Source organism: Passer domesticus, chromosome 1, assembly GCF_036417665.1.
Source record: "Passer domesticus isolate bPasDom1 chromosome 1, bPasDom1.hap1, whole genome shotgun sequence".
NCBI classification, from domain to species: domain Eukaryota; kingdom Metazoa; phylum Chordata; class Aves; order Passeriformes; family Passeridae; genus Passer; species Passer domesticus.
In genome coordinates this window covers 2946741-2969004 of record NC_087474.1, presented here as the reverse complement: position 1 = coordinate 2969004, position 22264 = coordinate 2946741, and the positions used below count along the sequence as shown (strand labels likewise).

Genomic DNA, 22264 nt, shown 5'->3' with positions numbered 1-22264 from the left:
CTCCTACAGACCACCCAAAGCCCTATAAATAATCCAAGGACTGTATTTTTCCTCCAGATTTCTCTTCAGACCTCAAAGGGAAAATATCAGGCAAAGGAAGGGAGAGAGGGAGAAGGGAAAGTGAGGAGGGGAGAGAGAGAGAGAGAGAGAGTAAAGATGGCTAGTGAATTCAGAAAGAAAATATTCTGGAGGGCAGTGGTGGCTGAGTTCCTGGCCATGAGCCTTTTCATTTTTATCAGCATTGGCTCGGCTCTGGGCTTCAACTTCCCCGTGGTGGCCAACAAAACATCAACGAGGTCTCAGGACAACGTGAAGGTTTCTCTGGCTTTTGGGTTATCCATCGCTACCATGGCACAGAGTGTGGGCCACATCAGTGGGGCACACCTGAACCCAGCTGTCACCCTGGGGCTGCTGCTCAGCTGCCAGATCAGCATCTTCAAGGCGCTCATGTACATCCTCGCCCAGTGCCTGGGGGCAGTGGTGGCCACGGCCATTCTCTCAGGAGTCACCTCCTCTCTCCCAGGAAACTCCCTGGGGCTTAATGCTGTAAGTAGAAACTTTGAATTCCTCCTTATTTTCTTTTTTTTCTTTTTAATATAAATGTGGCAGCTGTAATTTACTAAAAATGTAGGGGTTCTTTCTGTTGATGCTGGTGACCTCAGAGAGCTTGACTGTTTATTGTAGGAGAGAATCCAGTCCTGACTGATAACCAGGATGTCATAGGGATGGGCCTTCCTCCCCACCCTAATTTTGGAGCTTTAGGACATTCTGGTCGTGATCAGTTTTGCTTATGCTCAGTTTTGTACTTCCAAGTTGCTGAAAGGTGGCTTTTGATGCCAATTTAACACTGAAAGCACTGGCAGTTTTATGATCTTTAGTAGTTCTGGGGGTCTCTAAGGTGACATGTTGATTAATGTGCATACATCAGTGTTGTTTTGGCTTCTGTGAGTGTGGTTAATTTTCATTACTTAACTAATGGTTTGTGTATTCTGGTGATGGCTGCAGTGAAAACCCATGGGAGCAGAGAGGTGGCAGCAGGAGAAATCCCATCCCCAAATGTGTGAGCAGTACCTGTTGCATTAGGCAGAGTGCTCAGATCCTGCCTGGCAGAATCCCAGCTGCCCTTTTGTGCATTTCTGGGCAAAAATTGGACAAATCCTGAATTCTCACATGTAAACTGGAAGGAAATGTGAGGCAGCTGCAGGTAACTGGGGTGCAGGTTAAAGCTCTCTCCTGGCCAGATGCTCACATCACGCTGCCTAAAAACTGCCTGGCCACAACTCCTCCTCCTCAAAATGTCATTTTGCTGTTTTTGTTGCAGAATAATAGGAGAGAAAAAAGGATAAATACACTTCTAAACTTGAAATCATCCCACTGTCAGAGGCAGTGCTACAGCCACTGCAGGACACACAGTGCTAAAAATGGAAATTCCTTCTGGTCACTTACTTGACCTGATCTCTTAAGAATAAGTATTTCACTTATTTTCCTTGGCCCCTTTCTTTCAGGATATTCCTGACTGCAGTTTGTAAATTGAGCTAATTTGAAATCTTCTGCCCATTTGTAGTCACAAGGGTATTTGGGGCATAAAACTGCAAATGCAACATCTCTTCTGAAATAACTTAGGCAAAACAGCAATACAGTTTTGCATACTGTAATTTGACATCACAATTAATTCAGAACATGAGTCAAGTTTTCAAAAGAGTATAAAATCAGATATTAAGGTGATTCCTGGGCAGCTCAGTATCATTCACCCTCGTGTTACTCTGTGAGTTGGCTGCTCACCTCCCTCTCTCCTGGTGCCTGCAGCTATTCCATCCTACCAGTGCTTTGGAAATTTTGATGGGTTAACTCAAAACATTCTGGGGAAGAAGAGCAAATAATTTTATTTGCTCCAGAAGGCTCTGGCTGCAAGTGTGATATGTGATCTTTTCCTCTGAAACCACTGACAGGGGGAACAGCTCAACCACATGGGACAGGGTGCCTGCCCAAGTGGTTTCCTCGAGAGGTCCAACTGCCATTAAACAGGGGAGGTCTGGTTTTGGTAGCACTTTAGCTTGGTTTTTCCCTTGTGCTTCCATAAAATCCTGATGACTGGTTCCTTCCTCTGACCAAAGCTCTAAACCTGGCCATTTGTGAAGGGGGGTGAAGCTCTCCTTGTCCATCAGTCAGTAACTCCTTAAGCTACAAAAGCAAAACCAGGCAAGGTTAAGTCTCCGTCATATAAATTTTACAAATCAATCAGCAATTTCTGTGCAGTGGAATAACAGAGGCTGTAGTTTCTGAATGCTCTGATCTCATTGTTTGTCATTGGAAAATATTCAGAATTTTGTTTCTTTTTTCTTTTGCGTCCACCTACAAATGTTCTGGCTGGAGGAGCAGTGGGGAGACCCCCCTGGGGATAGTGAGGGCAGCAGCTGTTCTGCCTTGTGAGAGAGAACTAGAGAGGAGAGGAAAGGAAAGCAAATCCATTCATTTCCCAGGGACAAGCCCGGACTGCCTGGGGAGGGGAGGGCTGAGGGGGAGCAGGGTCTGAGCCCAAGGCAGGGGGAGCAGCAGCAGAGGGGCTGTGCTGGTGCAGAGCTGATCTCAACGGGGCACATCCTGAACCCACAGCACCGAGGTGCCTCCTCCAGCAAAGAGCTGGCAAAAACCACAGAGTTGCTTTTATTATGTTTTTTAACCTGAGGATAAGAAGGGGAGGCTCAGAGCTGGCATCCCTGCCAGCTGCTCTCTCTCCTGGCCCTTCTTCTGGATAACGAGGTGTGGATTCCCTGCTCAGAAAAAAAAAAATGAAAGAAAGAGAGTGCTGCTTGTTTGATAAGGTTGGGAAGAGGGTCTGGATGTTTGTGGCTTTGTCCTCTGTTCTGACCCTGCTGTGTTCTTGGAGAGGTGTTTTTTACAGGAAAAATGTGGTGGGGGCACTGTGTAGTGGAGTGAGTGGCCATCCAGTGTTCCCAGTGCATACTGGGTGGGGCTGCATGCCTGAACTTGGATTTCCCCTGCCTGGCTGCAGGTCCTGCACTGAGGGACCAGCTGAGAACCCATTTCCACTGGCTGCTCTAATCCACAGAGAATAAGGGACAAAGAGAGGCACTTCAACCTCTAGATCTGTTGAGTTGCTTCCAGAGACACCCAGATGCTCTTTGCCATGCTGAGGCTCCAGGCTTGGAAGCCTCTGCTAAGAATCCAAAATCAAGTGGGATAAATCCATGTCTTTCTCATTGCACAAAAGGAAAAAAGGAAACACAATCAAATGAAGCACAAAACATGGACAATGCAACGCTGAGGAAGAAGGGAGGATGAAAATGCAGGATGTTCCTTTAACGTGTTCAGTATTAAGGTCTGGTTTACACTAAGACAAGCAAACCAGTCACACATTAGGATTCTCATCCAAACCTTGCTTAAGTCAACAGCCATATTTTTAGTTACTTTGGCTGGTCCCAAGTAAGACATTTTGGAAAACACTCAGAGGTGTATTTAGATTACTGAATCCTTTTAAGACACTTAACTTCCAATATATTTTACTAGTGGAGTGGGTTCCAAAGTAAAAACTTTGAGATTTGGAGAAGCTGGAAGAGAATTATTCAGTGTGTTTGCTCTTCTAAAAAATTAAATATTTTTCCTTACATCATCTTGTATTTTTTTTTTAAGTTGTATTACTACATGTTACAAATTTCCATTAGGTAAAGCTGTAAGAATAGAAAATACCAGATCCAAAATGCACTCATCTGCCAGCAGAGCTGGCTATTGTCTGGTGAGGACAGATCTGGAGTTTGGATAATGGAACAAACTACTCAGCACAGGCAGTTAATGAACAACAAAGAGCTCAAGCAGGAAAGACGGGAGAGAAGAGACTTCTGTGCTGTAAAGTAACACAATATTTGCTGTTAAACAATGTTCATCTGGAGAACTTTTAGCAAACTTTTAAAAACATGGTCATAAAATTTCTTCAGCTTGGGTTATTTTATATATTTGTATTTATTTTTCTATCCATCTGTCTATCTGTGGAGTTGCATATATAATAACCTGAGCTAAATATATAGGTATATATAAATAATTAGAATTTTGTGACAAATGCAGACACTCCTTCACAATTTTCACCATTTCATAGTTTTCTGTATTTTGGCATAATGATGAGAATGCCAGGAAATGTGTCCCCAAACTCTCGGGGCTATAATTTGGAGACACTGTTTGAAAACTCTTCCTTAGAGTTTATGATGGAAGATATTATTTTAAAAGTTATAAGTGGATCAAAAATTGTAGGCAAGAAAAACAGACCTGAAGGTAGATAAAGGGAAAAGAAAAACAACCAAGAATAACAAATAAGAGGGCTTGGGTTTAGAAAACACTCAGTGGACTGATAAATGTTGTTTGTGTAACTAAGGAGCTCTCTGGAAAAGCCAGAGGAGATCTGTGGTCAGTGGATTCAGAGGTCATTTTAAGACAGGTGAATATTCATATGGATGCTATTCCTGGAGCATGGAGAGTAACTTGCTGCTGGAACACCCTTTGAATTTCTGCTGTGACTGGCTGTGTCTCTGCTGCTCCCTGGGGCTGCCCAAGTCAGGATCAGCCGTGGCAGAGTTGGTGCACACAAGGGTGCCCTGTCCTTTGGGGATAAACACCCCGTGTCCAGCTCTAGATTTATCAAGGGCAGGGAAAAATGAGGCCTTTGCTGGCTTTGACTCCTCATACCAGGCCAGCATCTGCTGCTTTGACCTTCCAGCCTCACCAAAGGCACACCACAGAACCACAGGATCATGGAATAGTTTGGGTTGGAAGGGACCTTAAAGATCCAACCCCCTGCCATGGGCAGGGACACCTTCCACCATCCCAGGCTGCTCCAAACCCCATCCAACCTGCCTTGGACACTGCCAGGGATGGGACTGAGTCCTCTTTCCATAACTACTGCCACTTAGCTGGATTGTAATCCAGCAGCATCAGAGCAACTTGGAACCTCAATCCTGGAGATTTTTAGGTTTTCTTTCCTTTACTGTCTACATGCTCCAGTCTTATTCTGCCACTTGGGGAAGATGAACAATCTTTTACCTCCAGGAGAGTGGAGCATAGGATGTGATAAGATATGCGGATCCTTATCATCTGCAGATGATCTTATCTCTAGAGCATCCATGCTGGTGAATTTTCTCTCAACAAATTCCCAATTTACATTTCCAGTGCAAACATATTTTTTGCACCAGCACTGGGAATTCCCTTTCTGTAGTTGAGACCTGCCACACCTTTTACTGCTGTTTGTGGGTCAGCACTGAAGTGTTTCTCCTGATATTCCTTCCCTATTGGATGCTTCCCATCCTTTAGAAACTTGTCCTGGAGGGGATTCCCCATGGGAATCACCACACTCCCCACATTTTGTCCACACCAGTGGCCTTCTCACCATGGGGAGCAGGACTTGCCTGGTTGCCCTGGATGACTCAGTGTTTGCCTTGTGATTTCCCTGTCTCCTCGTGCCCGCGCCCTACGAGCCCGTTCTCCAACCTCCAATTAAACAAAGCCGGCTCGAGTTGGAAGAACATCCAAAATAAACTGAGAGCTTGACAGTGTGAGGGGACAATTGAGTAAGTGATGCTGCTTTTCCTCTGAGTCACTGTGGAAAATTGCAGCTCCAGAGGTGCTGCTGGATGGACGAGACATGCAGCTGAGATCCTGACCTTTAGTGCTTATTGAAAAATTCTTGGATGCCTTTTTTTTTTCAATGCAGATAATATTTTGTGCCTTTCTCAAGTCTAGGACAGTGAGGAGCTTCATTTTCCCTGTCTCTGCCCTCTGCCCTGCCTATTTTTAATCCAGGTTAGGCTTCTCCTGCCAATCCTGGCTCTGCTGGGACGTCTGCATGCTTGAGGACTCAAACATTCACAAGGGGCCAAAAGCTGCTGCCTTTTTAAAACGAGCAAAATTGTTCCGGTACATGACATTGATCTGGGATTTTTATTTCTTAACAAAGGCTGTCACAACAATAGCTCATTGTTCACTGTCAGTTTTTGCAGCAGAGGGCTTTTAAGGCTTGCCAGCATTGTACTGAGAGTCCCCGGGCAGGGCAGGTGGGACACAGGAAAGGCACCTGCTCAAAGCTGGCCACGGTCTCGGCCTCTTTTTAATGAGTTCACACAGTGACAGCAGAAACATCTGGGCTGAGATGTAAACCTGATGGTTATCACCCATCCCCCAGAGAATCTGGGGTCATGGCTCTAATCCTTATCTCAGATCTCAGAGCTTTTTATCTGATTTCCATTTCCATGAAGATTTGCTTAGCGCCTCTCCACTAATAGAGCCATATCCCGGGATTTTGGCAGGGAGCACAGAGGGATGCAGCAGCATGGCCTTTTCTGGGACAAGGAGAGGCCCTTGGTGCTCAGCCTCCTGCAGCTCTGTCCTTTTGTGCCAGAACAGAGCAGGTCAAAGTGGGTTTTGTGCCACTGGATCCAAGGATGAGCGTTTGGAAAATGCTCTGCAGGACACAAAGGTTCTCTTCTTTTATTTCTACTTAGAAATGGTAGAAATTCCTGAAAAGGGTGCACAGGGTGTTTAAAACAATGAATTGCCATAGATCTAAAAAATTATTAATTTGGTAGATAAGTTAATATTGTAATACAAATGGAGTGGGATTTTCAGATAATGATTTTTTTTCTGTGTTAGATCAACTGTCAAATAAATAAGTAGAATTTATTTTGCCACCAGCCTTCCTGAGTGGTCAACAAACCATCAAAATTGGTTTCCTTTCCACAGAGTTCTCTGATTACACCAAATATATTTGGGTGTTCTGTGTATATTTGTGTTTTATGTGTTTGCACACCCCCAAACACACTCACACACCAGAGACAAATGGGCAGAAAGTTCTTCAGATGAGATAAATGCAAATTTCAATTTTTAATTTAAATTAATTGGAAAGTTAAAAAAAAAATCTATTAATAAGTGTGGGTTCTGAACCAAAATCTGACATGGCAAGGACCACAGCCTGAGAAAAAATGGAAATGTCCACAGCAAGAGAATTAATATTATGGATTACATCTGGTTAAACTGGTGCAATGGTAAGAAAAAAAAAAAATCTAGGTTTTTGTATCAGGGCTCATGGGTTCTAGTGGTTAATGTAAACCTTTAGGGAGCTGAGAATAACATTTCTTTAATCAGAGAACCTAAAAACTATCACTATCTACATAGATATTTTTAAGTGAAGCATTTTTAAAGTGACGATACCAAACCACATCACAAGTAGTAAAGGAAGAAAAGATAGCCCCTGAAAAATTTCCTGTTTGTCTCCAGAGGAAATTGCCTGTTTTCTTTAGGGCAGTAGGACATTTTTGCTTATTTGTCCATTCTCCAGCTGAATGGAGAGAATTCAATAACAGAGGGGTTTTTACCTGGTACCACAATTGCCTCCTGGAGGTTTCTCTGGCCTGGCTGGGAACATTCTGAGCCCTGAGTATTTATTAATGTGTAATTGGTGGGAAAATGCTGATCTTCCTGGCATCCAGAGCTGTAGCTGGTGTTTGACTGCTGCAGCTCCATTGAACTGAAGAGATCTGAGGCTGAGGCACAACATCAACCTGTTAAATCAAATATACAGAGCCTGACAGGCATCCTGGAGGAAATTATACACAGCAGGAGGGCGAAAATGTGGGCTGAGAGCTCTGCAAGGCACAACTCCTAGACTAGAAAGGAGTAAAGAAATCCTCTGTGTGCTTCCCTGGACGAGTCCTGTGCAGTCCCTCTCTAGGAACTGCTGGGAGGTGTCACAGAAAACTCAACTTTTCCAGGCTCTCAATGCTAATTCTGTGCCAAGTGGAGTCAATGAAGGCTTTCAGAGCAGAAATGTGGCACGTTTCCTCACACATTTACACACACAACTCCTCCTGAGGGCACTGATGACTGTTCTTGGAATAGGTAAGGTCAGGTTTGGCCCCTTTTCCTTCCTTCGTTGGGACTTCTTGCTTGATGAACAAGGTGGAGAAATGGAGGAGCTGAAATTGTCCCCCCAATTCCTGAAATGCATTGCACAGGCTCAGAGATGGTTTTTAACTCCATGGAAATGCCAAGTCTTCAGTGCTTATTTATGACTCATAAATTTTGAGAACTTCACAGATTTGCTGGAGTTTGTCTAGAAATATAAAATGAATATTAGTTATGTGAAAATGCCAACAACCATACTGTGAGGTTTGTACAAACCCAGGTGTTATTCCAGTAACAATATAGAAAGGACGTTCCTATTTGGCTCAAAATTCAGAAATGCCCAAAATTCCCCACTGAAATACTATCTCCTTCTGGCTGGTAACAGAGGAGATAATAAACAGCTCTGTGGTATAAATGAGTGCTTCAACTATTACAGAAAATTAACTATTTGCTTGGGTTTGGCTGGGTAAAGAAAAAAAAAACAAAAACAAAACCTCACAATTCCCCATCCTGTGAATAGAAGTTGTTTATTTCTCAGCAGCAACATTGAACCAAAAAAAAAAGAAAAAATTTCTCCCAAGCAACTTTCCCAGAGGCACATTAAAAACTAAAAGTGTAAATAAAAAAAAAATTATCTTTATCTAACCAGCTGTGCTAAAAACAAGCCCTGTAGAGGAACATTTACTGCCTGTCTTGGTCTGACATACAAATTTTATGTGCTCTGGTTTAATATAATAATCATTCTCCCCTCTTTCTCTCCATGGCACTAAAACACCAAGCCCTGGATAATTTCTCCTCAGCCTGCAGAGGGTGGGAGGAGGGAACTTAGCCTCATTCCTGGAGGGTGTCTGCTGCCTAAGGAACGGAAAATATGATTTCTGCTTTGGGAATTGAATGAGTCCCCTTTAGAGCTCTTAAGGCTGTATTTATAGGAAGGATAATCTTGCAGAGGACAATATGTTTTGTCCCCAGGTTCTGCTGAATGCTTCCATTGTTGATGTAGGATACAATCCAAAGCTAATTTATAAGCAGCTTCTGAGTTCTCCTGTCGAATAATTTTAAGTGAAACTCTTTAGATATTTGCCTGTCTCTCCTTACTAAAGAAATGAGACTTTTGTACTTCCTGAATTGCTAATACTCAATTAATGGGTAAAGAAACATCCATTTCAGAGTGATACTGTTAAATAGCAAGGGTAGAAGTGAATAGCTGTAGTGAAACAGCCAGGGATGAATCTCTGAATCAATTCTGACTATCACTCAAGGTTTATAGCTTTGGAGATGTGGGAGAGACTTCCAGGAGAATAAAGGTATGTTATCAATATGGAAATCATCAAGTTCTTTTCATGACAGAGTTGGAACTGAAAGAGTGAGAAAAGTCAAACAAAATGACAGGCAAGACAGTGGGATGTGGTTTGGAGGGAAGTAGGGAGACGAATTTCTGAGATTACATTTGTATAACATCCCTTTAAAGAACTTTGCCAGCCAAACACTTAAATGATAGCTAGTTGGCATAAAAAAGAATGATTAATATTTCAAAAGAGTGGGAGATGAAGAGAGAATGAACCATCTAAACTATTGTGAAGAGTTTTCCTTATTCAGTAAAAGAAGGAAAGTCAAAGAAGGGAAATTTTAAGCTATAAGAAGAAAATGCTGTAAGACGACAAGAATTTATTTGAATAAAATGTTAATTTTAAGAAAAATGTCTGCCAAAGCAGAGAAAAGGTAGTAATTTAGGTAGGATGGTGAGGATATGCAAGGAAGAGAAGTCCCAGCCATTAAAAATGCTGTGGCTTAAATTTTCTCCCTCAAAACCACACCAGCAGACTGGACTTATTTCGTAAGAATTGGGAAAGCTGACATTCCCCCTGCTAAAAAATAGACTTTTGCAATACCAGAGGCCTCTTTTTTAAATTTTTTTCTGGAGCAATGAGAAATTAATCCCTGTTATATGAAAGGAAGCTGGGCCCTGGAAGCTCCAATCCAGGGCTAAGGGTTTGTTGGATGAGATGGAGCTCAGCCCCACATGATGGAACCACCTTGCATAACAAAGTGTCTTATCCATATAACGGGAAACAGGTTTGAACTTGATATACTTTCACTGGTAATGAGAAAAATATGAAGCCACTAGAGAAGTACACAGTGGGGTTTACCTTGGGCCAGTTTAATTTCCTGTCCCCATTTCTCTTCCGAAGGCGGACAACTCATAAATATCCTGTCCTAAAAAAAAAAAAAATTAAAAAAAAATCAAAAGGAAAGAAAACACACCATTAATTCGCCCAAATGGTTGCTGTGGGAGTCACTCAGCTAAACATGGCAGTTAAGGGCACTTCTGGGAAACAAATTCTGTAGTTCCCATCTCCTGTGTGATGTTACGGAGAGCTGGAAGCGATGTGGCCACTGCCCATTTCCTAAGACATAAAGCAGGTGTTCCTCTCAGCTAATTGCCCTCATGTTCATGTCTAGATAACATTTTTTGGGGTTTTACACTCCTCATTTGAATGTCTCTTGAGCCACTGTGCCTTCAGTCCTTCCTTAGTTTCCAATCTGTTGCATCTCAGGAGTTTTCTGAATAAGATGTGACTTCTGTACATTTACTGAATTCTGGTAGATTTTTATTCCATCACATCGTTCAGATTTGCAGTGAATTGAGAGGAAAAAATATTAATCATGGGATTGTTAAGGCTGGAAATGGAATTCAGCTCACAGGAGGATGCACCTCCCTTGGGGTGTCTACATGTTCTGCTTCTTGTCTGGGAGCTGTGAGGTCGAGGTGGAATTACTCACTGCAAGCTGATGCAGCCAGGATTGGTTCAGCTGATCAGATAAATGCGTCCACAGACAACTCTCCCATCTTGCCAATGATTCAGCCCATTTCTTATGTGTGTTTCTGATGCTTCTTCTGTCAAAACACTGACATTAGAAATGAAGTTTAGTGGAATTATTCATGTGAACAAAAAAGGAAAAGAAGTCTGTGTAGGCTCTCTTGGAGATGAATATGGGCTTGTGTATTTCTTTTAACCACTTAGAGCATGTTTGGTTCCTTAAAGCTCTGAATCCATTCCTCAAGTGTCCCAGGTCTGAAGCCTGAAAAGCTCAGGGACTTGCCATGCTGTTCTCTGCCTTCTGACAATTTTTCTGTTACCTTAATGAGGGTTATTGGACTGCAGAGAGAAGATGTCAAAGATTCCCCAGCAGATGCCTCAAGGACAGATGCAGTGCCAGCCCACATACCCTCTGACCACTGCTAAGAGGTACCAGTGCAGGGAAAAAGGCTTTGCAGTGTGGGTACAGGTCACTGGAAGGGGTTCTCTTCACTCCAACAATGCACTAGAAGTGTCTGTGTCTCATTTCAGAGCATTATTTTGTCTATTTAGGAACCAGAGATATTGGACACCTTCTATTTTGGATAGTCTAAGCAACAGAATGGCAGATGTTAAAAACAGCTGTTGATTTTTAGTCAGGTCTCTAATGTGTGGAACTGCTTCCTACTAAATTCAGATTAAGCTTTAGACAACACTGAAGCTTCTGGAGTCTGATATTCTACAAAATCTTCCACAAAAGTTCAAACTTTCCTTAAAAACCCGAATAATATAAAAAAAATACAAGCAAAGAATGACAAACCCATGTTTGTGTCTCCTTGGTTCTGTCAACAGCTTAAACCAGCAGATTCAAAAGGTGCAAAATGTTATCTGGGTTAGCCTTGCAAGTCCTCTGCGAATGAGGATGATATAAATATAAATATAAATATGAATATAAATGATATAAATATACATAATATAAATATAAATATATAGAAATAGAAATAATAGAAATATGCACTTGTACATGTACATTTTAACCTGACAGAAAGGAATGTACCTTCCTATTTTCCCTTTATAAATCTTTCCTGGGGTGTGCTTGGGATGGTGCTGTTCCATGTGTACCATGGAGGGCCCAGGAGGCTGCTGCAGTAATAATTTACCTCTGATAAGGAGTCAAATAAATATTCTGTTATTCTACACTTACACACTGCAGATCCACAGGCCCCAGCAGTGCAGGACATCCAAGGTTTGCCTGGGTTTGTCCCATTTTGGAGCACAGCCCAGAGTCCTTGCTCTCACAGTAGAATCTTAATGTTTCTGGCAGGCTGTGTAAAATTACATGGCTGGAGGAAAGCAAAAGGTTTCCTATGATATTTCCAGGTTTTTTTTGATCCCACACAGCCCATCAATAAGTGTTGATTAGCAGGGAGAATGACCTCATGTCACGTCAGCTGTAGGATGTGTTTTTCCTGGAGGGAAAGGAAGAATATGATTTCCACCTCTCAAAGATAAGGATTATGACAGGTTTTTAAAGAATAATTTTGCTCTTATTTTCTTTTATAGAAGCCCTTCAAGAGAAGAGAAAGCCCAATGGTTGGGCAGTGTTTAATCTTTTAAAATGTCAAGGCTTTGTCAAATGCTAACATTGATGTGTCAGACCTCAGCTCTGGGTTCTCTGGGGTTGCATTATGATAGAAAAGAATTTGGTTTCTTATCTGCATTTGGGCATGTGCACATCAGTCACTTACTTCCTAAGACACCTGGCTTTTAGGTTTGGCCATTTGGCCTTCCAAATGTGAGATTAGATTTTCCAGAGGGTTTATAGTCCAGGTTCTTAAATTGGTTTTGATACAAGGAAACGCACTGGAAACCTAAATTGTTGAGAGACAAGAATCCCACTGTCTCTAGAGTGAAAAAAAAAAGTGTTTATTTTTAAAATTTACAAAAGCAATAGAATATTAATTCAGAAATATCAAGCATGAATTTCTAGATCTTGCCATTTGCAGTGCATCTTGTATGGATGCATTTATGTCAGACTCATACTTCTCATGTGTAAGTCCTAATAATCATGAAGGTTTCATTAATGGATTTCAGTTTCTACTCTGTGGATGCTGAAGGAACCAAAATACCCATCCTTTCAACCAAAATTCCCTTCTATTTGTGGATAAACTACTTCCAACTCAGAGGATATCACCCCTGCACGTTAAAGAGCAAGCTATAAGAATACATTATTAGTATTTCAGAATAGCAGGATTTAAAAATCAGATTTATGCTAAGTAAAGACTCAAATTACTTTTTTCCATTACTTAGGAATTTGATACTAAACTTTGGTAAAGAGAAGAAACAAGAAATGTGAATAGCACCTGTGGAAAGTGAAGCACAGTTCAGTTAACCATCTTTAAGTTTTAAGGTTTTTCAAATATTAGCTTTGGGGAAATTAGGGCATATACCACAAAATCAGATTAATAGCAGGATTTCCCGTGGTTTCATTGTTCTGGACAGGTCACAATAACATGTAATTATGTTTTTTGCCATGAATGACCCAGCAGTTTTTAATGCAGGGGCTCTGACAGATGTGATAACCCACTGATAGCACAAATTAATATAAGTTTTGCAGAGTTTGCTTCCTACTCTGGGTCACATTCTCAGTTCTCTGGCCTGTGGCCAAGCTCATGTTTCATCCCATCCATGCAAGTGAATTATTTCTGCTTAACATCAAGTTATTCAGCTGAGTAACAGACTTGCCTTGACTTAATGGAGACACCACTGAATACAGCAATTAAAAGCAGAACTCAAAACTTGTTATAACATAAAATAGTTTACCTCCATGGTTTTTTGTAAGGTACAAGTTTTTAGCAGTATTATATGGCAGCATTCCCTGAAATATGACAGCATTTCTGCTCTGTAATGTCCATTTATGTGAATCCCCATGGTTTCAATATGCTCTACAGCACTTACAAGAAACTGTGGTGATTTCATGACTAATAATACCATTGGAATATTTATCCCTGACAGTTTCAGTTTTTCTAGGTAATCTACTTCAATAGGAAACTGAAGCACTCCCATCAGCCCCTTGGGATTCCTTAACTGGGGATTTTTTAAATGTATCCCAAAAGAAGTGAAATGAGCTTCATTTTGAGTCTAAGGTACCAAAATGTAGTTCAGATGTGAGTTAGGTGTCTAAACTCTTTGTAGGCACATGAGATCTATTAGAAACTAAAATATAGAGCTTTCAAATGATCTCCTTTATTTCATCAGGTGAATGGATCTCATCTGCATTGACTACACCATTATCTGTGCAATGAGACATACATTGACTAACTATTAGTATCTAGAGATGTTTTACGTACTTTTGGTCTTCTGTCACATCTACCAGTCCCCCATGAACTCTGTGGAAATCTCAGGGTATTTCCTGTGGCTTTAGAGGCATATTTTCAAGCAATTAATTCACAGTATAGGTGGAACATTAATATCTTAATGTGGAAGTCCCTGAAGCAATGAGTGACTATCCTAAGGCACCACAGTTCACTTCTGAGAAGTAAACTCTGCTGGAGCTGTCTCTGGCTGATTTGTTTCTCACATGTAGAGCAATTCCACTCTCACTGTGCACAGTGGCTGAGTGTTCACTTTGACTGGAAGCAGCAACCACTCAAAAAAAGAGAGCTGCTTATGCCTAGGCTTGAGTACAGCAGGGAGTGTTTCAAAACTAACTTATCTTATTTTTTTTTTTTCTATTTCTTCCTGTTTTTTCCCCCTGTTAAGCAAAAGGAACCCCAGGAGGGAAATGGATGTGCAGGTTCATATTGAGGAATTAGACACCTCAGAACTTGTTACACTGCTTGAAGCCGTGCAGGAATATGAAATAACCTTTTCCTTCTTGCCTCCATGCAGCTTTCAGAGGGAATCAATGCAGGCCAAGGGCTGGGAATTGAAATCATCGCCACCTTCCAGCTGGTGCTGTGTGTCCTGGCCACCACAGACCGGAGAAGGAACGACGTCTCGGGATCGGCACCTTTGGCCATTGGTCTCTCCGTTGCCTTGGGCCATCTTCTTGCTGTAAGTTTTAGCCCTCAGAGGTTATATCTGCTATGTCCCACCTTGGGGTGGGCCAGTGAGATGATGGGGAAGCTTCATCTGTGCCTCACCTGTGGTTCTCTTTCCACCTCCTAGATTGATTACACCGGCTGTGGAATTAACCCAGCCAGATCTTTCGGCTCAGCGCTCATCGCCAACAACTTTGAAAATCACTGGGTAAGTTGAGTAAATTTCTTTAACTCTCAAGAGACTCTGAAAACACACCTACGAGATCAGAAACATTTCAACACCTATCATTAGGACCAAGTCAGAGAGTTGGCTTTTTGATTTCATCTAACAAAGAATATTCTCCTTTAAATCCTGACTACCTTCAGGCAAAAAAAGTCCTCAGGCTCATTCAGTCTCTGTACTTAAAGTAATACAGTAGATTTTGTCTGGTTATTCCCCTTTATATTTATTTATTTCAAACATTTTAGTTGTTTAAACCTTATTACACAGAATCTTGTATTGTGTATTTATTGTTTAAATTAAATTTGTAAAGTGCTACTGCTTAATCTGGTAAAATCTAATTTAGAAAGATTCTTAAGCAGGTTTATAAACTGGAATGGATCATCTAATATTTAAGAGCTAATAAAATGTTCAGCATCTTAAAGCTGAGTGTCTGCTTATGTGTTTTCAAGGATAAGTGCTGTGGAAACACTATAAATTTTAGATTATTCCTTGTGTTTAAATGTGGTTAAAATGAGGTGCTTCACAAAAACTTACTTATTTCACCAAAGCTCAATAAAGAAGGCTGATATAAAGTTGTAAATGAACTTGTGTTCTTGAATATATAAATAGGGCTTGTTTCAGCTCTCCTACTTATGATTTTGGCAGCCAGTTGCATAGGCAGAGGTGGAAATTTAGTGGTAATACAATGGGGTTGTGAAAATTTTGGATATGGATTCCAAATTCATCTAAAGAGTAAAACAAAAAGGAGGACACTGGGAAAATTTTGGCAGTGTCTACCACTTGAATGCTATTGTTAGGACACTATAGGGATGTAACTAAGTGAGGAGCTGATATTTTCAGACTTTAATAGGAATATTATTATCCTTTGTAGAGACAGAAGAAGATAGATGTAATAATTTGTGTTAAACTACTGATATTGCTGAATAAAAGAGTTTCCAGACTCAGTAGTGCTTTGGCAAAGTCTTCAATATCTTCTGTTATTTCTAACAAAATCAACTTGTCTACTAAAATCCTATTACTACCTGTCCTTCTAAATTTTAATTTCTTAAGTGGTTAGGCCAGTTCAGTCACAGCAATATCACCAGCTAAGCACCATCTAGGGGTAAATTAAGCCCCTAATTAAGTCCTTGTTAAATATTACTTTCAATTCACCTATCAGTGGAATTTAATAGGAAAATAGAAACTAATGCCCTGTCATTTTAGAAATTATGCTCCCCTGCCAACTCTATCTGGAGTAGCAGAGATGTTTTAGCAGTAGGCAACTGATTTTAAATATCACAATTTGACAGCATAGTCACAGTTATTCATCCCTGGGTCTACCACCAACTCATGGCGACAAATTCCTGGTTTTATGCCACATGGTTAAGTAAATATTCAGGTCGACAGGCTGCAAATTTCACTGTGAAAATCCTCAGAGGAGCTTCAAATGCAAAAATACCTGATGCAATGGCTTGGATTTGTATTCCAGATTTTCTGGGTTGGCCCAATCATTGGAGGAGCAAGTGCTGCCCTGATTTATGACTTCATCCTGGCTCCCAGAACCAGCGACCTCACCGACCGCATGAAGGTGTGGACCAGTGGCCAAGTAGAAGAGTATGACCTGGAAGGGGATGACATGAACTCCCGGGTTGAAATGAAGCCAAAATAAAGAAGGGCATGGAGAGAGGCTAAAAAAAAGCAAAAAAAAAAAAAAAAAAAAAAGGCAAAAAAAAAAAGCAGCACATTGGTTTCCGAAGATTTTATCAGTGTTATAGACTCTTTGTAAACCAGCAAGCAGTACTTTTTTTTTTTTTTAATTCAATACAGTTTTCCTTTTTTTTTTTTTTTACCCCAATCCTAATAGCATTTTTTTTTATATCTGGGGTTTTTCAATTACAGAGTCTTTAGGTTGAGAAGTCATGACCTAAACAAAATGGGGTGAAGTTTATTTAGGTCACCTTTGCATGACCTAAATAAATTGGGCTGAAGTTTAACCCTTCCCTTGGTACCACCCAATTCTGAGGTGTATTTATCATGGGGGGTTCTCCTACCAGAGTACTCAGTAATAAATAGTTCCAATGACCAGTTTGTTTCCTGAAAGAATAGATATTGAGGACAGAGAATCATCTGGACCAATAACAGAGGCCTTACACTTGAAAAAACAGTATTTATACAAAAATGCAAGGCTGGCATCTAATACCAGCAATGAATGGGGAAAAAAACCCAATTTCAAATCAGTACCCAAAAGCGTCTTTTGTAAGGAAAGGTTACTAAAGATTATTTGCTATGTAAAATTACCCATAATTTTCTAAATTATTGATCATATTTGAGAAAGAGGGCCAGGAAAGTTAGGCAGGGTAAGAATTTCCAGAGTCACAGGATCTTTCAGACTTTCTAGTGTTTCATTCTCCCTGAACCTGCATCCAGCTGCTTGTGAGGGGAGAATATATGTGACAAAAAAAAAAAAAGTAGATATATTAACTCCTGGGAAGTAATAACTAGAATTCAAATTGAAGAGTAATAACAATGGCAACAAGAGCGATGTGGTGTCAATGTGTAAACAGGATCTGATGGTTCCTGTGACTACTCTGAATTTGTTCACCTTGTGAAATTTATCATGTGATTTAAAGCAAAACAAGGAGAAAAGAAGTCCCCTTTCTCTCTGACCCTATTCCAACAGCCAGCGCTGTGACATTCAGGGACCACAAACAGATGAACACACGGTATATTTTCTAATGAGGGACAAATACATACCTGTAAGTCCATTTTGGGGGTGGTTGCTTTGTTTTTTATATATATATATATATATATATATAAATGTTTATATATATGTTTTATACAGAAAGCCTAGTGTACTGTTTTGTAAGAAAATAAGAGCATAAAGACAAGTGGAAAGAATTGCAGCAGTGCTTAGCAAAATAAACGACACTGGAAATGAGAAAGAAAATTAACTCTAAATGATGTGGAAGACTATTTTCTGTTTAAATTTGCGTGTGTGTGTGCTACTTATGATTTCCTGAGTAACCCAAAGCATTAGCTGATCTTACCTACTAACTATAGAACATAGTTAAAGCAGACACGTGCTGATACACTAGTTCTGCAGTAAACAATTTTCCATAAGAAATGAGGCCCAGAGGAACTGATGGAAAATCAGCAAACTCCATCATTCAGCAAAACCCCCCAGAGGTAATGGGATGGATTCTCCTCTCTGAGAGACAGTGTGGGATTGGGAGGTGAGGTAGGATTGGCATAGGAATCTGTATGGGTTGGATCATTTAATCAACTTGAGCAGTTGGACAATAAAAAAAGAATAAAAATGAAAATACCAGCAAAATAAACCCGAATATATTTTATCTTTCTTGTCTGCATTTGGTGTGCTATCCCATGTATTGCCTATGTACATAGAGCATGATTGGATTTTGGGGTGGTTTAAAAATAAAAAAAAATCAGTTGTGCTAACATACAAACTGTTCATGATTCTTCATTTTTAATATGTCATGTAATGCAATTTAATTTTCTTCACCATTTTTCAAGTGCCCACCTGTAAGACTGCCAATTTCTACTTTTCCACTCTTCACTTGATGCTTCCCTTTAGGGAAAGGAATGTTCTTTGTTTTTATGGCAGGCAAAGCAGACCCTCAACTGGAAGTGAACCCTTCCAAATCATACTCAGAAACGAAGCAGAGAACCAGCATCTTGTACCCACTTTCTAGAATAACTTTCCAATTTTATCTGCTGTTTTCCCAGTACCTCCATTGACTCCAAATTAACCCTTTTTTACCTTACAGAATGTCTGAGCCAGAGAGAGAGAGCCGGAACAGTTGCAGAACTCACTCACAGTGAATAGTTTATTTTGACAAATTTCAGGTAACTGAAGAGTTAATGGTGCAAAAAAATGTGAAATTCACAATTTGTTCCTTCGCCTACACCTTGCAAAGAACTTGGCTTATTTTTTTAATGCTTCAACGTCCAAAGGCCGAAGACAAAAACCACTCTCTTTCCATTTGGTTTGTGATAGAACTGCACCATATTAGCTGCTCTAGCTTATGTTCATTAAAGTAATAAATAGAATAGATTGAAAACGTACGATAATTGTTTCACTAGTGAGAAAAGAAACAAAAATAAACCCCCAAATACCAAACCCAAATCAAAGTAAATGAAGTGTGATTTGTTGGTGTATTTCGTAGAATCACAGAATCATTGAAAGTTTTCTGTTGGAAGGGACTTTAAAATCATCTAATTCCAATCTACTGCTGTGGGCAGGGAAAATTTCCACTAGACCTTGTATTCATAGTGACAACTTTAAACAATTTACAGTAAAGCTCTTAAGAAAAAAAAAAATTTAAGGTGAATTCCAGGCTTAAACCCCTCCATTCTTCTTAAATAAAGAGAAGCTTAATGGTGTATTTTAAAGTGCTTTTGTAGCACTTAGACCCTGAACTGAGAGCAGGGATTCAGGCCATGGCTGCTAATGGTGCTCCCACTCCTGCACAAATGGTTTTGCTTTGTGCTAGACAAGCACCCTTCAAAGTCATCATCAGCTCATTAAAATAGTTGAAACATACCCAGCAAAGGAATTAAAGGCATGAAGCAGCGAGTATCGAAACTGCTAACAAGTGTCAAGTGGGCAAATGTGATTGCCCAGAAACTCAACAAAATGTCCCTGACAAAGCCAGCCTGGGACATGGCTGTTCAACCAGCTCCTGTGATGTCTGCACTGAGAGCTCCTGATCCATGGACTAATGGGGGCTCCCTGAGCCCTGGAGATTCCCCGGGCACAAACCTCTGTTTGTCACATATTCTAACAGGAAAAGGCCGTAGAATCCTAGTGATGCCTCAGGTTTAGCTTTTATATTTTTCAGATTCTGTGCTGCTTTAGGGTGTGGGTCTGAGCTTCACATCAGGGGATGGTGAACTCTGCACAGAGCAGGGAGACAAAACAATTCCTGCTCCAGCTGGGCACCAAGGACAAAGGATCCAAATCTCAGCCCAAGAGCACAAACCCCGTGGGCTGGAGAGAGAAAAACAAGCAGGATGGGACTGCGGGGGCTGCAGCTGGGATTGGACACTGAACTGCAATGTGCACATGGAGCAGAGCTGATCCCAGGGAGAGACCCCGGCAGCGCTCGTGCATTTTGGGACCATTTGGGTTCATCTTGGGTGCAGCCCTGGCTGGGCTCTGGTGCTGCCCAAGGTGGATCCATTGAAGAGACATTTTTAATAAATCCCTACTTTATTCTTTAGCTCTGTCCAGCCTCTGCCTTCACAAGGCATCAGTTTCTGGCAACTGCAGTAGGACAGAAGGCATCTGGAAAACACCCTGGACCAGAACCAGAGGAATGGTTTGGATTGGAAGGGAGCTTAAATGTCATCCAGTTCCAAACCCTAGGAACACCTAGGGACTCCTTCCACTACCCCAGGTTGCTCCAAGCCACATCCAGATTGACCTTGGACACTTCCAGATATGGGGCAGCCACAGCTTCTCAGGGCCACCTGTGCCGGGGCCTCCCTACCCTCTGAGTGAAGATGATAAAGGCTGGATGCTTCCCAGGATTATCCAGGAACCCCCAACCATGGTCTCAGTCCCACAGCATCCCCAAACACCCACACTCTCTGTAAAGCAAAAAGCACAAGGAAACATTCCCAAATCCAGGATCGTGGGTGTGAGTGCCTGTATGTGCCATCCCAAATATCCCAAATTTTCCCTGGGCAAAGCTGAGCAAAGCAAAGGTGATTCAATTTGCTTTTTCTGAGTGAAGATTGCCATCCCAGGAGTATGCAGGTGTTCCCATTCTGTGGTTTGCACAGGTGACAAAGCATCCTCTGCTTAATCCAGCACAAGACAATCTACAAAAAGCCTGAGGAAGGTGCTTTGGACTCACTCCTGAGAAACCCCTGTTGCTCCACTGACTCCATGGACAATCTAGGGAGATTTGGGCCCTAACTTTACCCACCTGTCTTTAGAACGAAATGCATATTCTGCCTCCCCATTGTAACTGCTGTAAATTTAATTTTAGATTTCACCTTACTCTACTCTACACAGACTTCTAACACGTGCAAGGAAAGAAAGGCAATTGAAACCTAACATAATGACAGCCAGCACTCCAGGAAGCTTCCATTGTCCTTCCATATCCACCAGCTGCACCAGTCACAATTCACAGCTTAATGTTTTTAAAAATTAAGATAACACAATAATACAAATATAGAGTTTCTCATCGTATTTCAATGTTTTTGCTGCTTTTACCCAGCTGAAGTTTGGATGTGCCAAGTATCACACAATAAATTATATTAGGAATATGGATGTTATGATTCAGTTAGAGCCTGGGCTTGTGTAAACATCTGTGTGCAAACATTTGTGTCAAGAATAGTTCTGGGTTTCATTCAATCTTGATGCCCTTGAAGGTACCATTTTTTTTGTATATAAGTTGTCTGATATTACCTAAATTAGCCCAGAATTCTTTCTGGAGGCAAATGCATCATTTTATAACTTTCCAAAGCTGAATCGTGAAATAGAATCTCGGCTTAAATAGATTAATTGCTAATTAGGTATTAGCCATCTATGGGATTGCTTTGCTTTGCTTTAGGTTACTGAAATTAATTTGCCAGGCAGGGCTATGAATGATGTTCCTGAGAAGGCTCAATCCCTGTTGAATTCAAGGTTCCCCTTTGCTATTGGAAAGTAAAACTTTCCAGGCACCTGTACTCCTCACCACTCCCAAGTAGCCATGGATGCCTGCCCGTGGCCATTCCTGTTCCTTACAGGCCTGCTGCCTGTAATTCTGTGATAAATTACTGTATAGTCCAGAATTTGGTAAGGGCAGAGCACAAAATAAACACAGGAACAGAGAATGGATGGAGGGAAGTGACACACGAGGTGACTGGTTTGTGGATTTTAATAGCACTTAGAAGGATTAATTCTTGTTTCACCTTGGTTGAACTCTGTGCCCTACTGCCCCGTATCCATACCTGTTTGAATGAGAGGTTTTCACCTTTTTCAATAATTTTGTTATCAAGTTTATAGGTTTGGATAAAACCAGAACCCCACAAACTCAATACACTCCCCTGCTCATGATTTCCTGAACTTCCTGATCTGTCATGCCCTAAAGTTTGCCATGAGCTGCCCTCATTGTGCCTTTTCCTCTGTTTTGTTTCTATTCTTGTCTTAGAGCAGGAATTGAGAAGTTGGTGGAAAATGATCAGTGTAGTGATAATATTGGCCCATTTTTGGTAACACTTCTAGAAAATGTCTACCTCTTTCTTATCTTTTCCTTTAGACTTTACTTGCAAAGTCATGAGAAGGACCATTATCAATTACA

At 41.0% G+C, this 22264-nt stretch overlaps 1 protein-coding gene across 1 annotated transcript; it reads left to right on the top strand.

The window, feature by feature from the left end:
• Positions 1–47: 47 nt before the first annotated feature.
• Positions 48–18415, top strand: AQP1 (aquaporin 1 (Colton blood group)). The gene is made up of 4 exons (XM_064421341.1): positions 48–546; positions 14595–14759; positions 14874–14954; positions 16438–18415. Exons 1-4 carry the CDS (start codon positions 157–159, stop codon positions 16615–16617), a joined length of 816 nt encoding a protein of 271 aa, XP_064277411.1. The 5' UTR covers positions 48–156; the 3' UTR covers positions 16618–18415.
• The last annotated feature ends 3849 nt before the right edge of the window (positions 18416–22264 follow it).